At 42.5% G+C, this 24,927-nt stretch overlaps 2 protein-coding genes across 5 annotated transcripts in view; one reads left to right on the top strand and one right to left on the bottom strand.

Moving 5' to 3' along the window:
• The window catches only part of LOC126253320 (uncharacterized), a 164,559-nt gene that overhangs the window by 98,714 nt on the left and 40,918 nt on the right, over nucleotides 1–24,927 (top strand). The gene's annotated exons all lie outside the window — the stretch shown is intronic.
• The window catches only part of LOC126253323 (MTOR-associated protein MEAK7), a 51,937-nt gene that overhangs the window by 20,626 nt on the left and 6,384 nt on the right, over nucleotides 1–24,927 (bottom strand). For 3 of the 4 annotated variants that reach the window (XM_049954584.1, XM_049954585.1, XM_049954586.1), the window contains exon 2: nucleotides 1,948–2,151. In XM_049954584.1, the coding sequence (XP_049810541.1) occupies nucleotides 1,948–2,151 (204 nt within the window). The remainder of the gene's footprint in view (nucleotides 1–1,947; nucleotides 2,152–24,927) is intronic. The other variant, XM_049954587.1, reaches the window with a different exon arrangement.

The raw sequence follows: 24,927 nt of genomic DNA, 5'->3' as shown, positions 1-24,927 counted from the left end.
TCCACAAATTCATGGACATTGTTAGGTTTGAAAACAGCCAACTGGTTGTATAGGGTATAGTTTACCTCGCTGAGCTCTCGCATGGATGACTTAACTTTTGTCTGGCATGTGTGGCCATCTTGGGGCCATTGAAATGCAGGTTATCAACCACTACCCTCTCAGAAGCACTGGCAATCATCAGAGAGTGAAACAAGATTTCTGTGGCACTGAATGATCCAGTAGCAGAAATTAAGAGTATGCTTGCCTTACATTCAAAAGACACAGTCTGGTGATAGTTAAAGGCTCCACAACTCAACCCCTGGAACAGGGAATTGACAACCGCCATAGCACCTTACGGGCATTGAACTTCTTGTTCTGGTGTAACCAAAAGCGCCAGAATGAAGAGGAAGAATGCAAGTCCAGAGAAGGCAGTGAGACATCATCCAATAGTGCACTGACCAGGACATCACCATGATAGGAGCAGCATCTAGCTGAAGTGAAAATAAGTGCCGCACCTGCAAGCCTCAGCCGGACATTAGTGGACAGTATTCGCAAAGCATTAGCACGGCCTAGCAGAGAGTGCTACGATAACAGTTATAATAAAACTACTAATGTTATTTGCTTGAATTGTGTATAGCATTCCGAGAATGCAGCATCCCTCAGGCACCCTATACGCGACTGGGCAAGACCCCGCACACGTCTACAGAAGAGGAAAAGGTTGGCAAATTGTGTAAAGTCAGAGGGCATTTCTTTATCACAAGCATTGTGTAACCTTCTTGGGACATCAACCATGACAGCAATCACTTATAAGTCATTGGTGATTATGACTGACGTGAAACTCCAACAAAGGTAGTCACTCCCCCAATCCTATCAACTGCAGATTGTTCTTTATGTAGAGGACAGAGCCCCTTACCAGAGAGGCATCAGGGACTTTAAAATTTGTTTCCACAGACATGGGCACAAGGGTCTTTCCCATGCTGGTCTGTTCCTTCACATGAGATTTTTACCAATTATATTTCCTTGTAATATGGGAGCCCATTTATTACTAAATTTTCCCTTTGTCTTTTGCTTCTGCCAAGCTGAGGAACTGTGGCAGTTGCAATTTACATGAAAGGTTTATAGGTTCTCTCTGAATGATAAAATCATACAGTCTTCTGCAGAGTTCTCTTCTGACTTTCAAGACAGGTTTTTCCCTAATGATAACTACTGTACTGAAAAAAGTTCATAACCAGCCAACAGTGCAGTCTCTGAAATTTATAATCATTCAGTAAAATGACAAAAATTTACATACTTCCATGAAATTTAGCTGGGTATCATCTGAGGCCACAGCCAGTACCAGAATTAGTCTTAATTTTAACATACTTCCACAAAATTTCCCTGTGTATTACCCGCCAGTATCAGAATTAATACTCAGAGCATGTAAAAGAATTTCCATGACCATATTTGTAGAATTCCTTGATCTGTAACTCAACATGTGCATCTGATGTAAGGGAGAGGACAATCAACTGAATGGTTTTGTGCATTCAAGTACCATACACAATGGAAACCTCTTATACGTAGACTTTATTAAAAACTATGATCAAGATGTTTGTTTAATTTTCCAGTATACCATCATTATTTCTGTATTTTTTACCCTTTGTAAAATTTTAAGTGGGAATTGGGAACCATCTGATATTACAGTATGTAACCCTTCAGCTTGTTTTCCAAGTGTTTTAAAAACAAAACCTGAAACATTTCTAGGAAAATAACAACAATTTCTAATTTAAATATCTGTTAGGTCTCTTCACACAAAATTCTATGAACATTCTTGGTGTACTTTTAATGATTAAAAAATTGAGTTCAAGATTAATTTTTAAAAATATGTTTTAACATGTGCCTACAATTATTTTCTTATCCACAGGTGAAAATTGCATAGCAAATGCATCAATAAAATGAAGTACTTCTGTGTGTCATTTAACTGAAACTTACCTCATATATTGCTGACAGTTTAATTTCTTTGCTTCCTGCTGAAAGCATTCTATAAACAGCAGTTATTTTCTCACCTTCACTCCCTCTTGTTACATACAGAAGAGGCTCTAAAAACTTTTCAAAATTTACATCTGAATTATCTTCAAACAAATAATTCAGAAGTGTTTGCGAGAGATGTGCGTCTACACCTTCACTCCATGCTGACTGGAAAAAAAGACATTTAGTTAATGCATATTATATATTACTACATTGTCTAATACACAGTGTAAATATCAAGTTTGTTTACCAACTTCAAGAAAATCCTTTCATTTGCTTAATCTGGTACACTTTAGTACAACAAGTCACCTTCCTTGATGTTGACCTCCACCTAATGGATGGCTTCATCAGTACCTCTATCCATATCAGATCTACCAACCACAAACAATACCTCCATTACAACAGTTGGCACCCATTCCACACCACAAAGTCCCTTCCATAAAGCCTAGCCACCTGTGGACATCACATGTGCATTCCACCATCCATCTAACCTATTCAATAACCTTGTCTATCCCTATTCCACCTCTGCTCCCTATCTCTTACCTTGTGGCACTTATGCCTATAAAAGACTTAGATGCAAGACCTGCCCCATACAACTTTCCACTATCTCCTAATCCAGTCCTGTCCTAGGCATTTACTACCTCATCAAAGGCAGGGTCACCTGTGAAAGAAGCCATGGAGTCTACCAACTTAGATGCAACCACTGTGTGGCATACTATATGGGCATGGCCCCTAAAAAGGTTTGTCGAAATGAATGGCTATCAATCCCCCCCCCCCCCCCCCCCCGCACACACACCCCTTCTAACCCCACCCCAGTCCAGTGCACCTGCACAGCCTTTTCCCGTCACCCCTAATAGCGCACCATTTTGACCCTGCCACATCACTGCAAACATCTTTCCCCCACCCTGTACCTATGTGTGTTTTTACGTATGGCAATGGACATTGTCTCATAGCTTATCAATATCTAATAGTCTTTTTTTAAAATGTGCCTGTCTGCTACTCAGGAACTTCTTTGTAATTCTCATAAAACACAGGAACATAAAATGTAATAAGTATATCAGTAAAACCGATAGTCATCCACATAAATTCCAAATTAAACTGGAATGCATTTCATGTGCCTGCAAGAGAACAGCTAAAGTGTGCTATCCCACATTGAAACAGAGATGTAGTTGCTAATAAGACTTTGAAGACGAAGCATTTTAGCCTTTTCCATTCTCTCATCTTTACAGCATACTGATACGAGGACATTGCTGTTACAAGAGCAAAATTCTAAAAATTAAAAAAAGTAATCAGAATATTGAGCAAAGGGACTCCCATGAAATACTGCCAACCCTTCTTATCAGGTCAAGATACTGACTACTGGGAACGGATAGATCTATACAGCATTTCTTGTGTCTAAGTGAGTTCAACACAACACAGAATATACACCATCATAACACTAGAGGCATGTTAGACTTTCATATACTCAGACAGACTGACAGGCCAGAAAATCATATTTAAAAAAATTTTTAATAAACTTCCAAAATCTGCTCCTTTTATACTATTTTTAATCACTTGTTACTGAAACAACCTTTCTAAATGGCTATTTGAAATAAATGCTACTGACAGTTTTTAAGAATACTGATGAAGTGGAATTAAATTTTAAGAACTTCTCCATCAAAATTATCAATTCTATATTTAAAAATGAAATATACCCCCTATAAGTGGTCAATAGTTAATAAAGAATTTAATTGTAGTCCAGATGGGATAAATTTAGTGGGCTGCAGAAGCAAAGAATGAGCAGTCTACTTACCAATGGGTCTTACAGAGGAAATGGAGAACATTAAGTTCTATCATGCAACTTGTATTTAGCAGGCATATTTGTGGTAGCCATGTTAACGTAGTATCAAAGAAGCTTTTAAAATTGGATTTTTTACTGTCAAGCAATCAGTTAATAAGGCAAAGCTCAGGGTGAGTGTTTTGTCTTAAACCAGCAAATCAACTCAACACATATAATATTATTGGGGGAAGACTGATATTGATAGTTTATCCATAATATCATTAATTGTGATGAAGTGAGTCACAATATTACCACTGAGTGATTTAACATTCTGGTATGAGTAAGTTGCAAAATGTTGCACCAAATACAGACCAAAGTGGACCGGGGATAAAAAATTCTGTATAAACATCAGTAGATGATACTGGAAGCCCCAAGTAAATGTCACACATTTGGCAGATGAGCAAGAGCCTTTCAGAATGCAGTCTCCAAACTTATGAAATCATCAACAGTCACGGGTTCTTCCAGAAGCACACTGAAATATGGATAAATATTCCTCAGCTTCAAGGTACCAACAATTTTTGGTTGACAATTTGCTATGCTACATCTAAATGTACACTCTGAAATCCACTGGAGTGCAGGGTATGTGACACTGGAGCTGTTAGTAAGGATTGTTCCCAATACATTCACATTAGGAACACAACAAAAATGATTTCTTTAAATGCCTCCATGTGTGCTGTACTTAATCTAATCTTGTCCTCACAATCCCTGTGAGAGATACATAGGGGGTTGTAGTATATTCCTCGAGTCATCACCAAAAGCTGACTTTCAAACTTTGTAAGTATTCTTTCTAGCGATAGGTGGCATCTATCTACAAGATGTCTGCTAGTTCTGTGACACTCTCCCATGGATCAAACAAGCCTGTGACCATTCATGCTGCTCTTCTCTATATACATTTTTTATACATTATTTAAAGACCTTAAATATGTCTGCTTGTGAGATGTCTGTATATGTGTGGATGGATATGTGTGTGTGTGTGTGTGTGTGTGTGTGTGTGTGTGTGTGTGTGTGCGCGCGCGCGAGTGAGTGTATACCCATCCTTTTTTCCCCCTAAGGTAAGTCTTTCCGCTCCCGGGATTGGAATGACTCCTTACCCTCTCCCTTAAAACCCACATCCTTTCGTCTTTCCCTCTCCTTCCCTCTTTCCTGATGAGGCAACAGTTTGTTGTGGAAGCTTGAATTGTGTGTGTGTGTGTGTGTGTGTGTGTGTGTGTGTGTGTGTGTGTGTGTGTGTTTGTTTGTGTGTCTATCGACCTGCCAGCGCTTTCGTTCGGTAAGTCACATCATCTTTGTTTTTAGATATATTTTTCCCTCTATGTTTTGTTTTACACGTATTAAGTTTCTTTGGAGTGACTATACCATGGAGAGCATGTTGACTGGCTTTAGTTATTCACAGGATGCAAGTTTGTCCCTGATGTTAAAATTTTAAAACTGATCATAGTTTTTTTTTCCCCCGCCACCACTGGGAAGTTAATTCATCTTCAAGGAAAATACAGTTAAATGCCTTTTTATTATCTTCGTTCAAGTGTTGGAGCATTTGGTTGTGGGTTTTGTCAGGTCCCGGCACAGACCTGAAGCAGTGTGTAACTCCCACCTGAAGTATATGGTAACAGTTTTTCCTTGGGCTGCAAAGAAGTGAGTGGTCACCATTATTAATTAAACAGAGTTCAAAAGTGGGATCATTTCTTCCATGAGGTGGTTTCTTCTTGATCCATTAATACTGCCCTGCAGAGGGTTTGTGCTGCTAGACCCCTCCAGTGAAAGGACAGGTGGGGTAATTTTTCCACTAGGTCTATCATCCAATAGTATGTTGTCTCCATACCAGGGATGGGGGGGGGGGGGGGGGAGATAAATATACACTAAAGTGATGACAGTAGCTATTTGGATGCAGCTTGCCTTCACTTCTAGTGTAGTACTGAGATGGACTTCCTCACTGATGGTGTTTGAACACACTAACATGCAGACCCCTCCTGATACTCTGTCAATATTGGTATAGTTTTTGTAACATGTGTAATAGTTTCTAAGACGTAGACCTAGCTGTTTGTCTTCTAAGAAATCTTGTTTGTTATATTATAGCTCACACTGCAGCATGGAAAGTATCAATTGAGTTGAGCCAGATGGTGGAAGAATCAAAGTTCCAACAAATTTTTCTAATTTGTGATAGTGTAGCACGAAGAGAGCACTGGCAAATGGAGGTATGTCCACTCCATGGTCTCAGCTTTGGGTTATGTGTGGCCTGGCTAGGCCAAGGCTGCTAGACTAGTTTTTTGTGTTCTAATTTCAGGGACGTGAGATGAGTGGGCTGTTCTGTGGCTTACAGGTTGCCTACATTCTAGAGAGAATGGCACAAGGGTTGTCATCCTACCTACAAAACCAAATAAAGCAGTGCATTGGATGAATGGAGTCGTCCTATGTTGAGTAGGAATGGGTTGGGGGGAAGGAGGCATAAGGGCTGACATTTTCTCCCTCCGAGTTGATCTGTTTAACACTGTAGGAACAATGAAATGCTAGGAAAGTTTAAGCCCGAAATCTGGCTCTCTCTGTCACAAATTTTGTTACTTATCTTATTGGCAGGATATAACCTTACATAATGTTCCTAGTAGTTTAGTGTTTTATAGTCTTTGAGCATTTTTCAGTTTCTTGAATACAGGACATATCATTTAATGTGATATGTGTTTCTCCTGACAAATTACACATAGTGGAAAGGGTTGATGCATGGAACATTATTCCCCAGTTCGCTCAAATAGGATCATGTGTGCATCTCTAGGGCATGTGACCAAATCTCAGGCACTTAAAACATCTCATGGGTGGGATAACTTATTGTTCAACATTACACTGGTAAATCATAACATTATCCCTTTTCTTATAGTGTATCTCCGTCAAACATCAAGACAAAAGCACCACGAACTACTTTATTTTCTTTTAGATCCTTCTGGATATATAAGCCAAGCTGGACACATCATGATCATAAACTATCAAGAAACTCGTTAGAATATAACGTAAGATCGATGTGAAAGACAAGATGCTGAATTATTTTCAATTTTCTATGAGGATAAGGAAATGGGTAAGGTAATGGCAACAACTACCTTCCTAACCAGTAACTCACGAAGTGACTTTCATGTAATATACGCGAGGTGTGATCTCTGTGACTGAGACTTAAGGGCTAAATCATTTGAAAATTCTCATTTAAGCTATATAACATTATTTTTACAATTATTTCAGTGCTGTTTACATACTTCTTGATTTTATCGCACTAAATAAAGCCTGCAGTATTTTACTTTTTATCCCACAAAATCACATACTTTCTTATGGCTTTTTAAATAGTACAAATAAACGATTAGAGAACTGAATTTTTCATTCTGGAAATTATAATATCTCTGCAGCAGGTAAATTTTCACATAAAACTAAATTCCAGGGTTTAAACTTGCACATAAAAATTGCACTCAACAGCACAAAAAGAAAATCTGCATAACCGACATTCACTGCCGAGATCTACATTGTCCTTTACCACCACTCAAAACATCTTTGATGTTAACTAACACTAAATATTTTATTGGAGAAACAGCAAGGTGCCCACCATTGTCCTAAAATTCCTCCTCTAAAAGTTACTCTTGTTCAACTGCAGAATAGTGATCACTGGCCAATGTAAAATCATTATCACTGACATTTTCATCTATTCACCAACTAACACCATCATCAAACTTAAGATCATTTAAATTCTCACATTCCTGCAAACAAATTTATGCTATACTAAGGAAATAGTACATAGTTCACGAGATGCAGTCTAGGAGACCCCCCAACACAGGTCAATAATATGTGCCAACAACAAACAAAAAGGTGATAATGAAATGGACAGTAAAATGTTATAGAGTTGGCAATTTAAGGAGTGTAGGTAGTGTAAAGAAGCACTTTAGAGAGTGAGTGCAAAAATACCCATGCTGTCTGAGATACTACACCTTGTGAGTTGAGGGCTAAGAATACCTCAATATAGCAATCTGCAGTAGTAGCATTCACCAATTCAATCAATAGGCATCTTTTACTCATTTTCTCTAAAGCTGTTCCTTTCCTGAAGTTGTCTTTGGGGTGTGGAAGAAAAAGAAAATGGGTCTTGTTGCCATGAATTATTGAATGACTATCACTTCTAGAACACACAAAATATTGTATGTATTATTTCTCCCATTTCTCCTTGGTTGATACTTGCCCCAAGCATGTCCAGGTGTGTGAATACTATGGTTTTGTTGGTCTCTGCAATAAATCTTATGTTATCTGGCATGAGAGACAAACCATTACAGCCAATATTTTGGGAAACACTGAGCCTTTTCACTGCAAATCTTCAGCCCTGGTGCCACTCAAAATCTCTCAAAGAAGCAATGTTTAATCAGCATTGCCAGAAAATGCTCTTTAAGCATCTCCAAAGTTAACATTAAAATATTTGAGTACTGCTCAGGCTCCAGTTTGACAAACCTAGGATTCCTTAAACTGGACTCCAGCCAATGCTGAGAACCAAGTGCCTCAGACATTAAGTACCAGCCAAGGGCACACAACTTAGAAACATTATTATTAATGCATCAAACATTATCTTCATGTGCCCCCTGACTACTACAGAGATAAAAAAGATGTAAACCAGCAAAGAAGTAAAATCCACAGAAATTCCATCCTTAAATCTGACAGACTGATCATGAAAGCTCTTATTGAGAAAATTTGGTATAAAAAGAAGAAACCTAAAGACTGAAAGGAAGTAACTACTTGGAAAGCAGTAACAAAGGCAGTATAAGCAACACCAACAGTTAAGCAATGTGTCATTTTCACTAACAGTATCAATGAAACTTGTCTTCAATTAAATAATATGACACTCTGAAGCAGAAGCTGCACAAAGGACAAGAACATTTCCAGGGAAATATCACTTGTCAGCATCCCTGATGTCACCTTAGAATAAAGCATGTGATGGTAAAGTTCTTTGCATGTGGCCTATACACACTTCCTAGAAGCAATCTATGCTCTGAATCCATATTTCATACTAAATACACAAATGAAATTGATACTTTATTTAAATATGTTATGCCACCAGTTACATTTTGAATTTGATGTGATTTACGGTACTTACTTAGTTTTCAAACCCATAAATTTAGACAACATTGTCTGTGGAGCACAGCAATCTGATGCTAACTTTGATTAAAACAACAGTCAAGATTGCAATAATGTTTATTTATTATGACTGGTTTCAGCTTATGTTAATGTCATCCTTAGATTTGTAGGGCCCCTTTGGCTGGTGCTGGCAGCTCCTCATTTTTCACACGAGACAGTGAATGGTCGTGACATCACATGAACAACCGAGGAATTGTCAGAACCACCCATAGAGGGGCCAAAAAATCTGAGTATGGCTTTAACATAAGCCAAAACCATTCATAATAAATAATGTTATTGTGATCTCAACTTATTTCAATAAATTTTCAAGCCCATGCTCATCATCAGATGAAGGTATTACAGGAACATTATTTACTGGACCATGTGCAGCTCGATACTAGGGTCGTAATGATTGAACTGCACTTCAGTATCCATGACAAACTAATTTTGATGGCTGCAATGTAATCAACATCTAGCTGCACATGGCCCAGAAAATAGTTTTCCTGTATTCATCTGATGACAAGCCTACAGTGGCTTGAAACCTACTTAGTTACTGGAACAATAAATCTTATTAAAGTCAAAAAGCAACTGACTGCATATCATAAATAAATAAACCCACAACAGCTGCAGTTCATCATCCACTGCAACTATAATGAAATTTCACTGAAGAAATATGTCTTCTCAACAAAAGTAATCAATGTTAGAATATCTGAAGGGGTTAATAGGACCACTGTCATACTTTTTTGTTCAAGTCATCCTCAATGTTTTTACCTTGTTCATGAAATCTTATGACATTTCCTAACTTTTTTCCTCTTTACAATACCGTGTTAGGATTTACAAAATATTTATGTTTTCTTGGACATTTCATTTGATATACTTGATATACCTAGAATGGCTGAAAGGGTCAATTTGGCACTGCTGTAATTTTTATTCTGAATACATGTAAATAAACCAACAATGCAGCATTAACAATCACGCAGAATCCTTGCTGCTCATGATTTCACCACTGTACATGCACATTCCAATCTGCCACTTTATATTGTGTCATTCAGGTAATATTCTTTGTCAATTAAAGACTTTTCCAAACATGTCTTGTCTGTGTGGACTTTCTGATGTAAAGTTTCTTCATCCCCAAGACAGTTCAAACATGAATCGGAAAACTGACTTCACTGATGAAGAGGATTTTTTACCAGAGACAAATGAAGAAATTGTGAACAAGGAAGGATTTGTGGATGAGGATTCAAATACTAATCTACATCAATCCTCACCACCTCTGTCACAGCAGGCCCAGTTGTTTGCCTTCACAAAGATGGTCACTAGAGATTGAAGTGAGTGGGAGATTGCCAATTTTTCATTATCTGGAAGGTGGTCATCCTGTGAACATTCTGAAGGAGAGAGGAGGACCCATTATTTATGTTTGCCAATGAATAGATTACTGTCATCAGTGTTTTTCCATTTCATTTTTGACTAAGCATTGCAACATCTCATGAAGAAACACAAAGAGTCATTCTCAAAGTACTAAAACAAAATGATTGGGCCATGTCACTTTCATAAATGGAAAAATTGATAGTTATCATATATAAATGGACTGCCATTTGTGCAAAAGGTGTGTCTGAGGATGACATTTGGCCATCTTTAAGGCCTACTTTCATTAGGACATTATGCTAAGGACAGATCTCATGTGTAGCTAAGGACAGATCTCATGGGTAGCACAATATGGAGCATATAATCTGTTTTGATGAAAAATCAACCCAAGCTGAATGAATACTTACCAGCCAACAAATTCGCTGGTTTCTGACCACCCAGGAGGAAATGTAACAATAGATGAGCAATTATTACCAAGCAAAACAAAATGCAGGTTTGCTCAATTCGTGCTCAGCAAACCTGACAAACATGCTCTCAAATTCTGAGCAATTATTACCAAGCAAAACAAAATGCAGGTTTGCTCAATTCGTGCTCAGCAAACCTGACAAACATTCTCTCAAATTCTTTATTGCTGCCAGTGTAGTGACAAAGTATACATGTAATGCTTTCCCATCCCTTGGAAAAGAGGACATGCATAGAGAGGAGCAACATTCAGAGTATGTCATCCTGCATCTCACGGAGAAATGTCTAAATTCAGACAAAAGTGCGATGACAGACAACTTGTTCACATCTCTTCAACTTGCTAAGAAGGTCAAAGGAAAGAAAACTTCACTAATTGCTACAATGAACAACTTCCATTGTGAAATCACTGCTGAGTAAAGAAGTCAAATGCTGAAATACACCCCACCGCCATCACACATTGGATGGCAACACGACTGCACAATGACCAAATACCAAGGAAAGAAGAACCACAAATCATTGTTTTGAGTGCACTGCATACGAAGGTAGAAAGAAGCAAAGAAGAAACATAAATCCACAACATTCACAATGCAACACAGTGTAGGGTCAACATGTGTGATAAAATGACCCTTAATATACAACAAAGTTGCATGTAGGACATGGCCGTTCCATCATATTGGACATGGTTGCAATAAGTGCATGAGTCATCTAAAAAATAGTAATGAATGAGAAAACTGAAAGAAAGATTTCATAGTTCAGCTGGCAAATGAACTCAGGGGAATGAAAGAGCACAGAGGACAAAAGCAAGAGGATACGGCACCAAAATTATCCAGATAGCAGACATGAAAAAAATCAGCCTCTGCAAGGCCACAAGCCCAGTGACAATTGTGTAAAGAACCACAAAGATGTGTGTGGAAAATGTGTGCAACACAATTCATCTAGAAGATGCCAATGACTTGCATAAAAATTACGACAAAGCCATGTGTAGAATATATACAAGTACAATATGGAGCATATATTCTAAAAGTGTCCAGAAGTCTCTACTAATAATTAATGCATCAAAGTCTACTGTTTAGAAAAATTGTTAGTATGAGCCACACTAAGTCAGTAAGATTGTTCTGATGAAATAAGAAAGTTATGTATTAATTATTGTGTTAAATAATTAATGTCATAACTCAAAAAAGGCAGGGATTAACATGTACTAAAATAGAACATTTGTTTAAGTCAAATACAAAAACATTTTATGTGGAGTCCAAGTGAGCCCTTTCCGTCATTTTAGGCATGTCTGAAACCATTTTAGTGTTAACAACTTACATGAAACAGTAAACCAGTAAACTCATTTGATTATGTTTGAAGTTTGTTTATGACTTATGACTGACACACACACACACACACACACACACACACACACACACACACACACACACACACACAAACCTCAGAATATTCAACAATAATGACAAAACTGTCTTTCTCAATGTATACGAAGCATGGAAGGTCACAACAAGAGTCAATCTCGGAGGACCCAATGTGACCTCAAATAGACGTGGCAAAAATACTGAAGCAAAATTTAAAAAATATACTGAGGGGGGAAAAACACATGCTGCTGCTGACAATAAGATGCTAAAATTTAAATTTACTGTAGCAGAGTGAAGAAAGCATGGAAGATCAAAAAACACCTCACAACGAATCATCGAAGTGGAACTAAATGAAGGGAATACTTGATCAGTGATTTTTAGTAAAAAGGATGAGACACAGATTTTATAAATAACAAGGAGGATGATGGAGCTATCTCAAGTCAGTCTGAAAAATCTGAAATCCATTTCCCTTGAATGTTGACCACAGTGTCACCTTACTTGCTAGAAAGAAGTATTAGTACCATTTGTGTTTTGCCATCAACCCCAAGGCTGGTTTGATGCAAAAAATTATAATTCTGCATCAGTTACAAGTTTTCATTTCCTCCTCGCCATTGTCCACCACCACCAATTTCACATCACAGTACTCACACAACACAGTCCATAAGGGACATACTTATTTTCTCCATAACTGTAAGCTGGTATGCCACTAAAATTATTTCCTTTCACCAACCCTTCAACTACAGTTTCCAGCAATGATATTTTGGAATGTATGTCCAACCATTTTGTCTTCAATTCACTACAATCTATAATGGACACTTTTCTGACTGAAGGATTTTTCCACCCCTTATTCATCATTACAGCAGGTCTTCAACTATCTCATATAATATCACATTTTGAAGAATTCAAGTCATTTCAGTCCATCTTGCCATTGTTCAAGTTTTGCAGCCATAAACTACTGTTTTCCAAAATAACTTTTCATCTATCTCTCTAGTTTCAAGGTATTTTTTAATTGTGATGATCTATTTCTATAAAAATAAATCTGTATCAACCCTATACTTTGAACATGCATAATCAAACAGTGTGGACACGACTGCTTCCACGGCCAGCCTGGAGGTTGTCTGGACAGATGGTACAACAAGCACTGTATCATGTGCACAATAGCCCAATAAGTTCAGTAGGCTGGGCCTTCAGCCTCACTTATGTTTACTTACTGCATGCTCACTTACGGGACTGCATATTGATGTGTGTTATAGTTATGAGACTGTGCCATTCTATACTTCATTCGTTGTGGTGAATCTCTTCATGTGGAAGCTGAAAAAAAACTTGGTTGGTGTTACTTCTGTACAATGTTACAAAATACTTGGCAATTAGGATGTGTTCTACTCCACACGTTTCGTTTCTTGGTCCGACATACATCCAACAAGTCAGTGGAAGAAATTCTTCAATCTATTGCTGAACAACAGCAAGCTATCACCAATCAGCAAGCTCTCTCTGTGGTACCAAAGAATTTGGCAGCCTTGTTGACGTTACAGATTCCACTGCAGTTGATACAACCTCCACTGTTTCCTCCGTATGATTATTCTGCGGCAGACTGTGATGCATATGGAAAACACCTCCGGCAACATTTTCAAGCTTTAGGAGTCACCGACTGCATCTTGTGTGTAAGGCTTTATCTTTGCCATTGATTTCTCCTCATGTTTATCACCTTTTGTGTCAGCTAACTCCTCTTCAGGAACCTGCCAGTCTCTCTTTTGATGAAATGTATGAGTTGGTCACTCATTATCATTGCAAACACACTCGTGTTATTGCTGATCACGCTGAGTTTTACCATTGTCATATAAGGCCACAACAGTCATATAGAACTTGGGCAGTGGAACTCCATGGGCTTAGCTGCCATTGCTAGGTTGTTACTAAGGCCCAACGAGGCTCATATGCTGATTCAATGGTTCGTGAAACTATCATAAGCCTGGCCCCTGATAGGGAAGTTTGTGAATGTGCTTTACAATTTGTAAATCCCTCATTCATAGATATTCTGAACTTTGCTCAGTCATTTGAAGTATCTAGGCTGGCAGGAAATAGAGTAGAAACATAGTGATAGGTAACCAGTGTTGCTCCCTAGGCTGCCATCTGTAAGCTCGGGGGGAAGGGGAGGGAGATTACGTTGCTGCCAGGCAACTGCGGCCACCACACCACATGGTTGGCTCTACATCTACAGCTACATTTATACTCCGCAAGCCACCCAATGGTGTGTCGTGGAGGGCACTTTACGTGCCACTGCCATTACCCATGGTAGCCCATGACTGCGCCTTATGGATGGCTTCCTGTAGGCACCACTCAGCAACACCAGTACTTGTGGAGCAGCACGAAATGCAGAAGTCATCTGCATACATAGAAGGTGAGACAGATGGATCTACAGCTGCTGCTAGACCATTAATGGCCACTAAAAACAGATGTTCACTCAATATGGATCCCTGCGGGACCCCATTTTCCTGCATATGGGAGGTAACTATGGGAGGCACCAACTTGGACACAGAAAGTACGAAGTGATAGGAAATTGTGGATAAAAATCGGGAGCGGGCCTCAGAGACCCTACTTGTATAATGCGACAAGGATATATCTCCAGGTGATGTCATACGCTTTTCGTACATCAAAAAAGGTGTTGGCACCTGGAAAAGGCTGTTTGGATGGCTGACTTGAGGGACACAAGATTATCAGTGATATGGCGACCCTGGCGGAAGCCGTCCTGCCATGGAGCCAGTAGGCCACATGACTACAGGACCCTACCCATCCACTGACACACCATACATTCCAGCAGCTTACAAAGAACATTGGTGAGGCTGATGGGCTGATAGCTATCAACATCAAGTAGGTTTTTATTGGGTTTAAGCACTGGAATGATGGTGCTCTCCCACCACTGTGATGGAAAGACACCTTCGCGCCAGATTCTATTGAAGATGATGAGGAGATGTCACTTGTAGTCAGACAAGAGATTTTTATCATCTGACTGGATCCGATCTGGCCCAGGAGCTGTTTCGGGGCAATGTGCAAGGGTATTGAGGAGCTTCCACTCTCTAAATGGGGCGTTATAGGGTTCACTGTGGCGTGTAGCGAACAAGAGGACCTTCCTTTCCATCCGCCGTTTGAGGGTGCAAAAGGCTAGGGGGCAGTTCTCCAACACAGGTGCTCATGCAAGGTGCTCAGCAATTGCATTTGCGTCTGTAGATAACGTGACTGATGTTAAAGCGAGGGACACCTGTTGGGGTCTGGTACGCGAAAACACGCTTGATCCTTGCCCAGACTTGGAAAGGTGACGTATCGCACCCAATGGTTGAGACTTATTTCTCCCAACACTCCTGCTTCCATCTTTTGATAAGCTGGCAAATGCGGGCACTGAGCCGCTTAAAGGCTACGAGGTGCTCCAGGGAAGGGTGCCACTTATGCCACTGTAGAGCTCGCCAACACCCCTTAATTGCCTCAGTGACTTCCGGCGACCACCAAGGGACTGCCTTTTGCCGGGAGCACCGTAAAGAGTGAGGGATCGCAATTTCCGCCGCAGTAATGATTGTTGTACACCTGCTCAACCATCACGTCGATGTTACCGTGTGGGGGAGAGTCAACAGTGACCACAGAAATTAAAGTTTCCCCAGTCTCCCTTGTTTAAAGCCAATGGACAGGCGTCCATGGGCCTGATGCCGGGGCAGTGACAGGAAGATGGGGAAGGGGTCACTACCACAGGTCATCATGTGATCTCCAGTGGATAGATGGGAGAAGTCCTGGGCTGCAAATGGATAAATCAATGGCCGAGTAATGGCCCTGGTATTTAAGAGGCAGAGGTTGAACTGAGACAGTAAAATTTTGACATCTCTGCTCGGCCATTAAGCACGGTGCCACCTCAGAAGGGGTTATGGGTTTAGGGAGTTGATCAGTGAAGTTAAAACATTCAGGGGTACTGCACCATCTGGAGGAAGATATACATTGCAGACAGTTATTTCCTGTGTCGTCATTCTGAAAGCCACGGCTTCAAGAGGGGTGTGAAGGGGGCACAGTTTCACTACAGACCGAGTTTAGGACATAAACGCAAACTCCACCTGGCACTCGATTGTAGTCGCTACGGTTCCTGTAATATCCCTTATACACGCAGAGGGCAGGTGTCTGCATTGCCGGGAACCATGTTTAGTGAAGGCCAATGCAAAAAGCACATGTAAGGCTTAACAGTTGCTGTAACTCAGCCAGGCGGTGGGAAATACCACAGAAATTCACTCGAGAATGACATCATAATGAGACTGGGAAGGCACGGAACATTCAATGACACAGTTTACACCTCAGGGTAACCTGCTGCCACCTACTTATCGCCTGAGCAGTCTATATCCATTGTGTCTGAGGGTCCGGCGAGATCTAGGTCATCAGCAGACGCCAGACTCTCCACCTTATCCCCAGATGCAGAGCTTTTAGGTAGTGATGGTGTGGGTACCACTGCAAGTTCCTTGGTTTTAAGGGTCTTCTTTTTGGACTTTTCTAGCTGCTCCTTCGGTTTCTCTGGCTGGGAGGGCTTCACTGATTCAGTCTCCAGGATTGAGGATGATCGTGAAGCCCTACAACCAGCTGCTTTTGGGCACTTCAGCCACTGGCTGGCATCATCTTTCCCATTAGCAGAAACCTGGGAAAGGATTGACCCAAGGGACCCCTTCCTGGGGAGAGGAGCCGAAGAAGACTTATGCTTCACCGGCTGAGAAGTGGGGACTGGTGTCCCTGATGGTTGGGCAGGGGGAGGGGGGGGGGAGGGGGCAGTGCTCCCACGGCAGGTGGTGCGGGAGCAACAGGGAGAGAAGTATCCCCACCTCCCCCCACCATCAAGGGGGCAGGTGTAGCCTTCTGGCCCTGAGGGCCAACTGGAATTTGCTGAACTGATGGGGCTACAACTGTTCTCGTAGCACGGCATATGAGGTGGTCATAGCCACAGGATGCAGGCACTCATATTTTCTCTTAGCCTAAGTGTAGGTCAGTCGGTCCAGGGTCATGCATTCCATGATTTTCCTGTCTTTCTTTAAAGTCCTGCAGTCTGGCAAGCAAGGTGAATGATGCTCTCTGCAGTTGACACAGACGAGAGGTGGGGTACATGTATTATTGGGATGTGATTGACATCCACAATCTCGACATGTGACGATGGAAGTACAGCGGGAAGATATATGGCCGAACTTCCAGCACTTAAAGCACCGCATTGGGGGAGGGATATATGGCATGACATCACAGCAGTAGACCATCACCTTGACCTTGTCAGGTATGGTGTCACCCTCTAAGACCAAGATGAAGGCACCGGTAGCAACCTGATTATGCCTTGGACCCAATGGACGCATAGCGTGAAATGAACACCTCACCATTCTAAATTGGTGCACAGCTCATCGTCAGACTGCAAAAGTAGGTCCCAGTGGAAGATATTACCCTGGACCATATTTAAGCTCTTAAGTGGTGTGGTGGTAACAGAAACATCTCCCCATTTGTTACAAGTGATTAAAGTCCCTGACTGGGCAGAAGATGCTGTTTTTATCAAGACTGACCCTTATCAAGCTTTGGACAAGCCCTCCACCTCCCCAAACTTGTCCTCTAAATGCTCTACAAAAACTGTGGCTTCATCGAAACAAAGGAGTCCCCATCAGTTCTTGTACATACGAGGTACACAGGGTCGCTGCCATCCTTAGCCTGGCATTTCTTCCATGGTGTGGCCAGGGAGGGGAACGATTTAGGATCATACTTCCTTGCATTGTACTGGGACTTTGAACGCATGGTGACTGCTGGTGTTTGATCACCAGCAAGTGGTGACATGGTACGCTTCATTGCGCATCAACCGCCCTGATATCACCCACTCTGACCACGGGTCCTCCCCATGGGTGCCATCCAGCCGCAGCAAAGGCCACCTGGCAGGATGGCCATTGCTGGGAGTCCTGATGTCCCAGTGTGACTGGCATCTACTCCTTGGCATACATGGGGAGTTAATGGCGCAGGCATCAGCAGAGCGAACCCAGTGTTGTCGGGGGCTACAACCAACATGGCGGCCCCACCACAATGGACTGGCTACCGTGCTGGATATGAGATGCAATGAAGTCCATGGCCATCGTCAGTGCAAAAAGCGACACTGTGTAGTGCATGGTGGAAAACGCACCCTGGAAGGTGTCCTCGCCCAAGAGATGGAGAATGAGCTGGACTGCAGTGCGATGAGCAGAAAGTGTGCTCAAGATCTCAAGGCACGATGCACCATCAAAGGCGCCCTTCCCCAACTGGCTCGTTCTTTGGGAAAATTTAGGTCAAACCCCACTGAGGAGCATCACAAATGCTGAAATGTGAGAGACTCCTTTTAGTCACCTCTTACGACAGGCAGGAATGCCTTGGGCCTATTCTAATCCCCAGACCCACAAGGGGTGGAGTGTGGTGTTGGGGCCACCAGAGGGTCCTGTTTCTTAGCAAACTACTACTTAGTTTGCTTGCTCTCTTGCTTCTCTTTAGGGGCTTCCTGGGAAGATTTCTCCAAAGCAGCTTCAGGCACGGAGGAAGACCACGAAGCTCTTCGTCAGCAGCTTTTGGCTCCTTGAGCCACTGGCGAGTGGAGACCTTGGAAGAGAAGGGCACAAGGGACCCCTTCTGCACGAGAGGAGCTGGAGGAAGCTGTTGCTTCTCCGGCAGGGGAGAGGGGACCAATGTCCCCTCCGTTTGGGGGGGGGGGGGGCGCTTGCTTCCGAAGTAGGTGCTTTGGGAGCAAAAGAGGAAAATTTGCCCCCTACCACCAAGGGGCCGGATGTATTCAGGTGCCCCGCAGGGACCACTGTTCATGGCACAGGGTGAGGAACCACTGGACTTGGGACGGCGATGGTGACGTAGCTGCAGCATATGTCTATGTCAACCAAAAGTGGTGTAATTAGCCTCTGTGTAAGTCAACCAGTTCAGGGTCTTGTACTCCAGGATTTTTTGCTCATTATGGAGTACTGGGCAATCTGGTGAACAAGGGGATTGGTGCTCTCCACAGTTGATGCAAGTGGGAGGTGGTGTGCACATGGAGTATCTGGGTGCAGTGGACGTCCACAGTCTCGACATGTGGCGTTGGCAGTGCAGGGGGAAGACATCACCTAACTTCCAGCACTTAAAGTGTTGCATAGGGGGAGGGATATATGGTTTAACGTCACAGCAGTAAACTATCACCTTGACCTTTTCTAGCAATGAATCACCCTGGAAGGCCAAGATGATGGCACTGGTAGCAACCCTGTTGTCTATGGGTCCCCTGTAAACGTGCCGGATAAAATGAACACCCCACCGTTCTAAACTGGTTCGGAGCTCACTGTCAGACTGCAAGAGGAGATCGCGATGGAAACAGGAATATCACCCAGCTTTTCACATGTGAGTAATACTCGGGATTGGGCTGGGGATGCTGTCTGAATCAAGACTGCACCATTTTGCATCTTTGACAGCGCTGTCACTTCTCCAAACTTATCCTCAAGGTGTCCAATGAAAAATTGAGGCTACAGACTAAAAACTGAGGCGAATATGGCTCTCTCCTTTCTGTAGCCCTATATTCCTCCCATGGCGTAGCAAGGGAGGGAAATGATTGAGGGCCATACCTGTCAGCATTGTATTCGATCTTGCCCTTCTTAGAGACTGCTGGTGCCGTACGGTCACCAGCAAGAGATGACTTAGTCCGCTTCATTGCAGGTCATCCACCCTGAAGCCACCCACTCCAATCAGGGGCTCTCCCCATGGGTGCCACCCAGTCACAGCAAAGGCCAACTGGCATGATGGCCATTGTCGGGAGTCCTGATGCCCCAGGAAGACAGGCATTTACTCCTCGGCATGGGGAGTTTACAGCTCAGGCATCAGCAGTGCGACCCCTGTGTTGTAGGGGCTTCCACCAAATGGGTAAATGATAGCCCCATAATGGACTGGCTGCCATGCTGGATATTGGGCGCAGAGAAATCCAATATTGTTATGGGGGCAAAAGAGGACAGGAGACAATGGAAGAAGATGAAGATTACATACCCCAGAAAGTGTCCTTGCCCAAATAGTTGAATCACAGGTGGAGAAGCAAAGCCATGACAGGAGATTCCAGAGATAAAATCTGCAGCCACTCTGGATAACTCATGCACCACGTAAGGCGTCCTTTCCCATATGGCCCGCACTTCTTTAGAATTTTGAAAGTGGCAGGTCAAATCACAGAATGGCACCTGAACTCATTGGGCCAAAAAGTGCAGGACTCCTTTCCATCGTCTCTTACGACAGGCAGGAAGACCTCGGGCCTATTCTTACCCATGGACCCGCAGGGGGAACACTATATGGGGCAGCACCGATGTAAGATGCAGCAGCCGTCAGTGTCACAACTGCAGGCCATGTGCCAAAAGCGTTGGGTGACTTGCTACCATTGTAAAAAAAGAAAAACGTACTTACTGTGACTATGTGCAATTCTCAGCCTCCTCCATCAGACGCGAACATGAATGTGAACAGTGTTTTCCAAATGATGGTAGCCCCAAACTAACTCTATATTGAAGTGCATTTGGTGGGCAAGGTGTGAAAAATGCAACTGGACACAGATGCAGCAATGACTTTGTTAAATTCTCAAACCTATGTGGAATTTTGAACACTGGCATGATCACCTGTCTCTCGTTGGTTAGTGAGTTACAACAACAAATATCTATATTGGGGCAGTTTTCTACTTCCATAATGTACAAAAAAGATGTGTGCCCTGTGACATTTCTAGTTGTGGATGATGATGCCAACACTGAAAGCTTATTTGGATTAGATACCTTCAAAATTTTTGGGTTCTCTATTTCTGATGAAATGCATCTGGTGTCAGATCAAGTTTCATACCAACAACTGGACATACTACGTGCTCCGCTCAGAATATCCCTCCCTGTTTTTGGAAGATACAGGATGTGCTACCAATTTCATGGCTCCCATCACAATGAAACTGAAGGCACACCCGCATCGCATCCCATCCCCCCCCCCCCCCTCCCCCCCCAGTCCCAGTAGCTTTACGGCAGCAAGTCATTTTGGAACAAGGTTGGGAGATATCATGCCTGCCTCCTCTAGTGAATGGTCAACTGTGTTCCTAATTATCGAAAGACCTAAAGGAAACCTTTGACTCTGTGGTGATTTTAAAGTGTCTGTACCTGACACTTAGCCCTTACCCCATCCAGACGAACTCTTAGCACAGCTTTCTGAGGCCAATATTGTTCCAAAATAGACTTGTCAAAAGTATACTTACAACTTCCACTGTGTGATGATTCCAAACATGTCCTAGTAGTGAATACTACCTTTCAGGTAATATCAGCACCACGATCTGCCATTCAGCATGGCTAGTGTTCCTGCCATATTCTAATGATTTCTGGAGCAACTGATGACCTCCATGCCAGGGTGTATTAACTATCTGGACGATATTGTGGTCTTAGGTTCCTCAACAGATGAACTGTGAAACCTCCGTGCTTTGCTTGCAGTGCTGCAGGGGTTTGAAATGTAACATTGACAAATCACAAATTTTTGCAGCCGTCTATTGTCTGTCTCAATTTTGAAGTCTCACATGCTGTAATCAAGCCAAAGCCAGCTTGTTGATGCAACTACAGCTTTGTCATGTCCTACTAATATCACAGAGTTACAAGCCTTTCTCAGAATGATTGTGTCCTAACATATATTTCTCATTGGCCCAGCCGCTTCATGCTCACTTATGTAAAGATATCCCTTTTCAGAGGTCACCCGCCTGTGAGTGTGTTATGGTCAAAATTACACTAGACATCTTGTTCGGTTATTGCTCGATTGCCGATTGGCCCTCATCCAGCATTTGATCAGGATGAACTTCGTGTTTCTATTTACACATTGAAGCCGAAAACACCAAGGATGGTTTTCCCATTGCAATTTCTCATATTTTGGCAAATCCTGTCTTGCAATAATTTTTCCACCATGGCTGGCTAGATGAACCACCTGGCCAAGTGTCTGATACTTTGCGTAACTATTATGCTCTGCCACTGCCTCCGAGTTCTTGATGGTATGTTACTGTTGGCTACCAAAGACTCTGCAACCAGGGTTATGATCCCATTTGCATTGCGGCAAGACATCATCCACTTTCTCCACCTGAATCATCAGGGTGTTTCTTGTACAAAATTGCTGGCCCACTGCCACATGTTTGGGCTGGGTAGGTGAAAATGAGATCGTGCATGTTTTGACAGCCTGCACACAGTGCATCACCCATCAGGTAGCACCACATGCCTTTCTTTTCTCATGGCCCGGCACCCAGCACCTCTTAGCGTATTCATGTTTGTTTTGTAGGTCCATTGCTTAACTGCTTTTGGCCTGTAATAGTTTATGCTTTCTCAGAATTTCCTTATGAGGTTCGTTTCCTCTCCATGTCCATGGCAGCTATGATCATGGCCCTCTCAAAGATTTTTTTTCCTTAGGACGACTGCCACACAGGTTTGTGACAGACAATAGCCTACAGTTTTTACCTCTAGATTTCAAAGACTCTTGTACAATGAGGGGCGTCCGGCACCCCTAGTGCAATGGAGAGATAGAGTGGCTGGTCCCTACATTCAAAGCAGTGACAAAAAAATATATTGCTCAATCTTCTCCTGCGGAATCCTTCGATAGGTTCTCAAGTTCATATAGGTTTACTCCAGTTGGTGACTAACACTGTGGAGCTGCTTCTCAGCCGTCGGCCCCGTATACACCCCTGCTCCAACCAATATATGGCCACTTGCTGGCATCCGCCTTGCAGTGTTACTATCTGGGGTCCCCCATCTGGGACTGCGATCATCCACCACTGTCGAGGATACCACATCTACATCATGCGCACCTCTGATGGCTTCTTGTCATTATACTATAACCAGTTTTGTCCATGCATGACCAACCATACACACAGAGAGCCCACCCTCCACCCCCGCAGCCACCTCCACCATCGGCACTGTCCCCCTTGGCGCAGTCTACACCTCCTCCAATCCCTGTGCCATCTTTGCTCTGTGTGCCTCCACCGCCAGGTGGAGAGTCAATGCTGGACCTACATCCAGCTCCGCAGCCCATCATCACTGCAATATTTCCTGCTGCTTGCACCCCACAGTGCGTACCCAGATGTGGACATGGATACAGCACCATCATCACCAGTGCTCCCTTACAACCTCTTGCAGGGGAGTTGACAGTGCACCTGCTTGCACCATTTCAGACTATATTCTCCTGTTCCAGGCGTCATCACCTACTGATGGAGACATATCTTCACAGTGAACTCTTTTCCCCACGGTGTAAAGAATGTTGTAACCCTACTGTGTGAGCACGCATAATCAAACAGTGTGTGATACAAGTGCCCCCACGGCCGGTCTCGAGAGGCCACCTTGCAGCCTGGACAGGCGGCGCAGCAAGCACTGTGACATGTGCACAAGCACTGTGACATGTGCACAGCTGCTTAATATAAGTCTTGTGTGCCAGGCCCTTGGCCTCACTTACGTTTACTTATTTATTGTATGCTCACCAACAAGACCGTATACTGATGTGTTCTATAGTTATGAGACTTTGTACCATTCTATACTTCATTCAGTGATATTGTGAATCTCTTCTTGTGGAAGCAAAATTAAACTTAGTTCACGTTACTGCTGATGTTGTGTCTGTACAACATTACAAGAAAAAGTCCTCTCTCTTATGGAATCCTTGCTATTGTGGGTTTTTATCCTCCTCCTCTACATATGCCACATTCAAATTAGTAAAATTCATCCATCCCTTCAAGAATCTCTTATCCATGTTTAACATTTATATTCAGCAAGTCGTCCTGCTGTCCAGGCTATTACACTAGCTTTCCTTTCATTGGCAAGGAAATTACAGCGATCAGCTGGACTAATAATCAAACACTAATTTTTAATAAAATGAGGCTCAGTCCAGTCTGTCTCTAAATAAAAAATTATAACTAGCTCAAAACCAGTTGGCTTTAATTAACAGACAGATGTATATAATTTAAGTTCTTTCATTTTATAAGATACTTAAAATCGCTACTGGGCATTAAAATAATACAAGGAAGGATTGCAAACAATGAAGTTTTACTTCAGAAGTCTGTGAATAGTAAAGTAGGTAGAATCTACAGAATGTGAAATAAAATTTAGAGCATGTGTTTATGATCGGCGAGAGATATGGAGAATGTGCTGGCCAGGACAACTATTTAACAATATCTGTGTCAAAGCTGGTCAGGGGAGCATGGGCAATATGCGGTCTTTACCTTGTTGAAAGAAGGTGTGATAGACACCTAAGACATGGCACTACCACTGGGTTACCACTACCAAATTCCTGGCTATGAAAACCAGATGAGTATGTATTGTGGACCTAACGAGACCTCACGCCATTATACCAATTGCAGGGCCCATATGACAAGAAATGCAACTTGGCAATGTGTGTGCTCTTCTAAGCCTCCATACACTGGTACGTCCATCGTGTTGTTGTACACAGGATTGAGACTCATCTGAAAAGACGACACGGAGCCACAAACATGTCCAGTGTTGTCATTCAACACACCTCGCCTTTGCGCATCTCTCGTGCTGTGTCATGGGAAGCCCCAACAGTGGTCACTGCTGACAGTCTGTTGCGTTCCAGATGTAACTCTCACAGTGGGGACACTTGCTTTCATACAAATAAGCCCATTTTGAGGTCTGATGTGGCTGTACAATCCTGCACAACTGTGCAATCAATATGGCTATCCTGTTGGGCACGAGTCACTAGGTGCCGCCAAGACCCTGCACAGGGTTGAGGATAGTCCTGAACCCATCAATTCTATATTTGCACAGCAGTTGTGGAATGCTGATTGACATCAGCAGCAATATAGCG

Source organism: Schistocerca nitens, chromosome 4, assembly GCF_023898315.1.
Source record: "Schistocerca nitens isolate TAMUIC-IGC-003100 chromosome 4, iqSchNite1.1, whole genome shotgun sequence".
Lineage (NCBI taxonomy): Eukaryota > Metazoa > Arthropoda > Insecta > Orthoptera > Acrididae > Schistocerca > Schistocerca nitens.
This window is presented reverse-complemented; position numbering and strand designations above follow the sequence as displayed.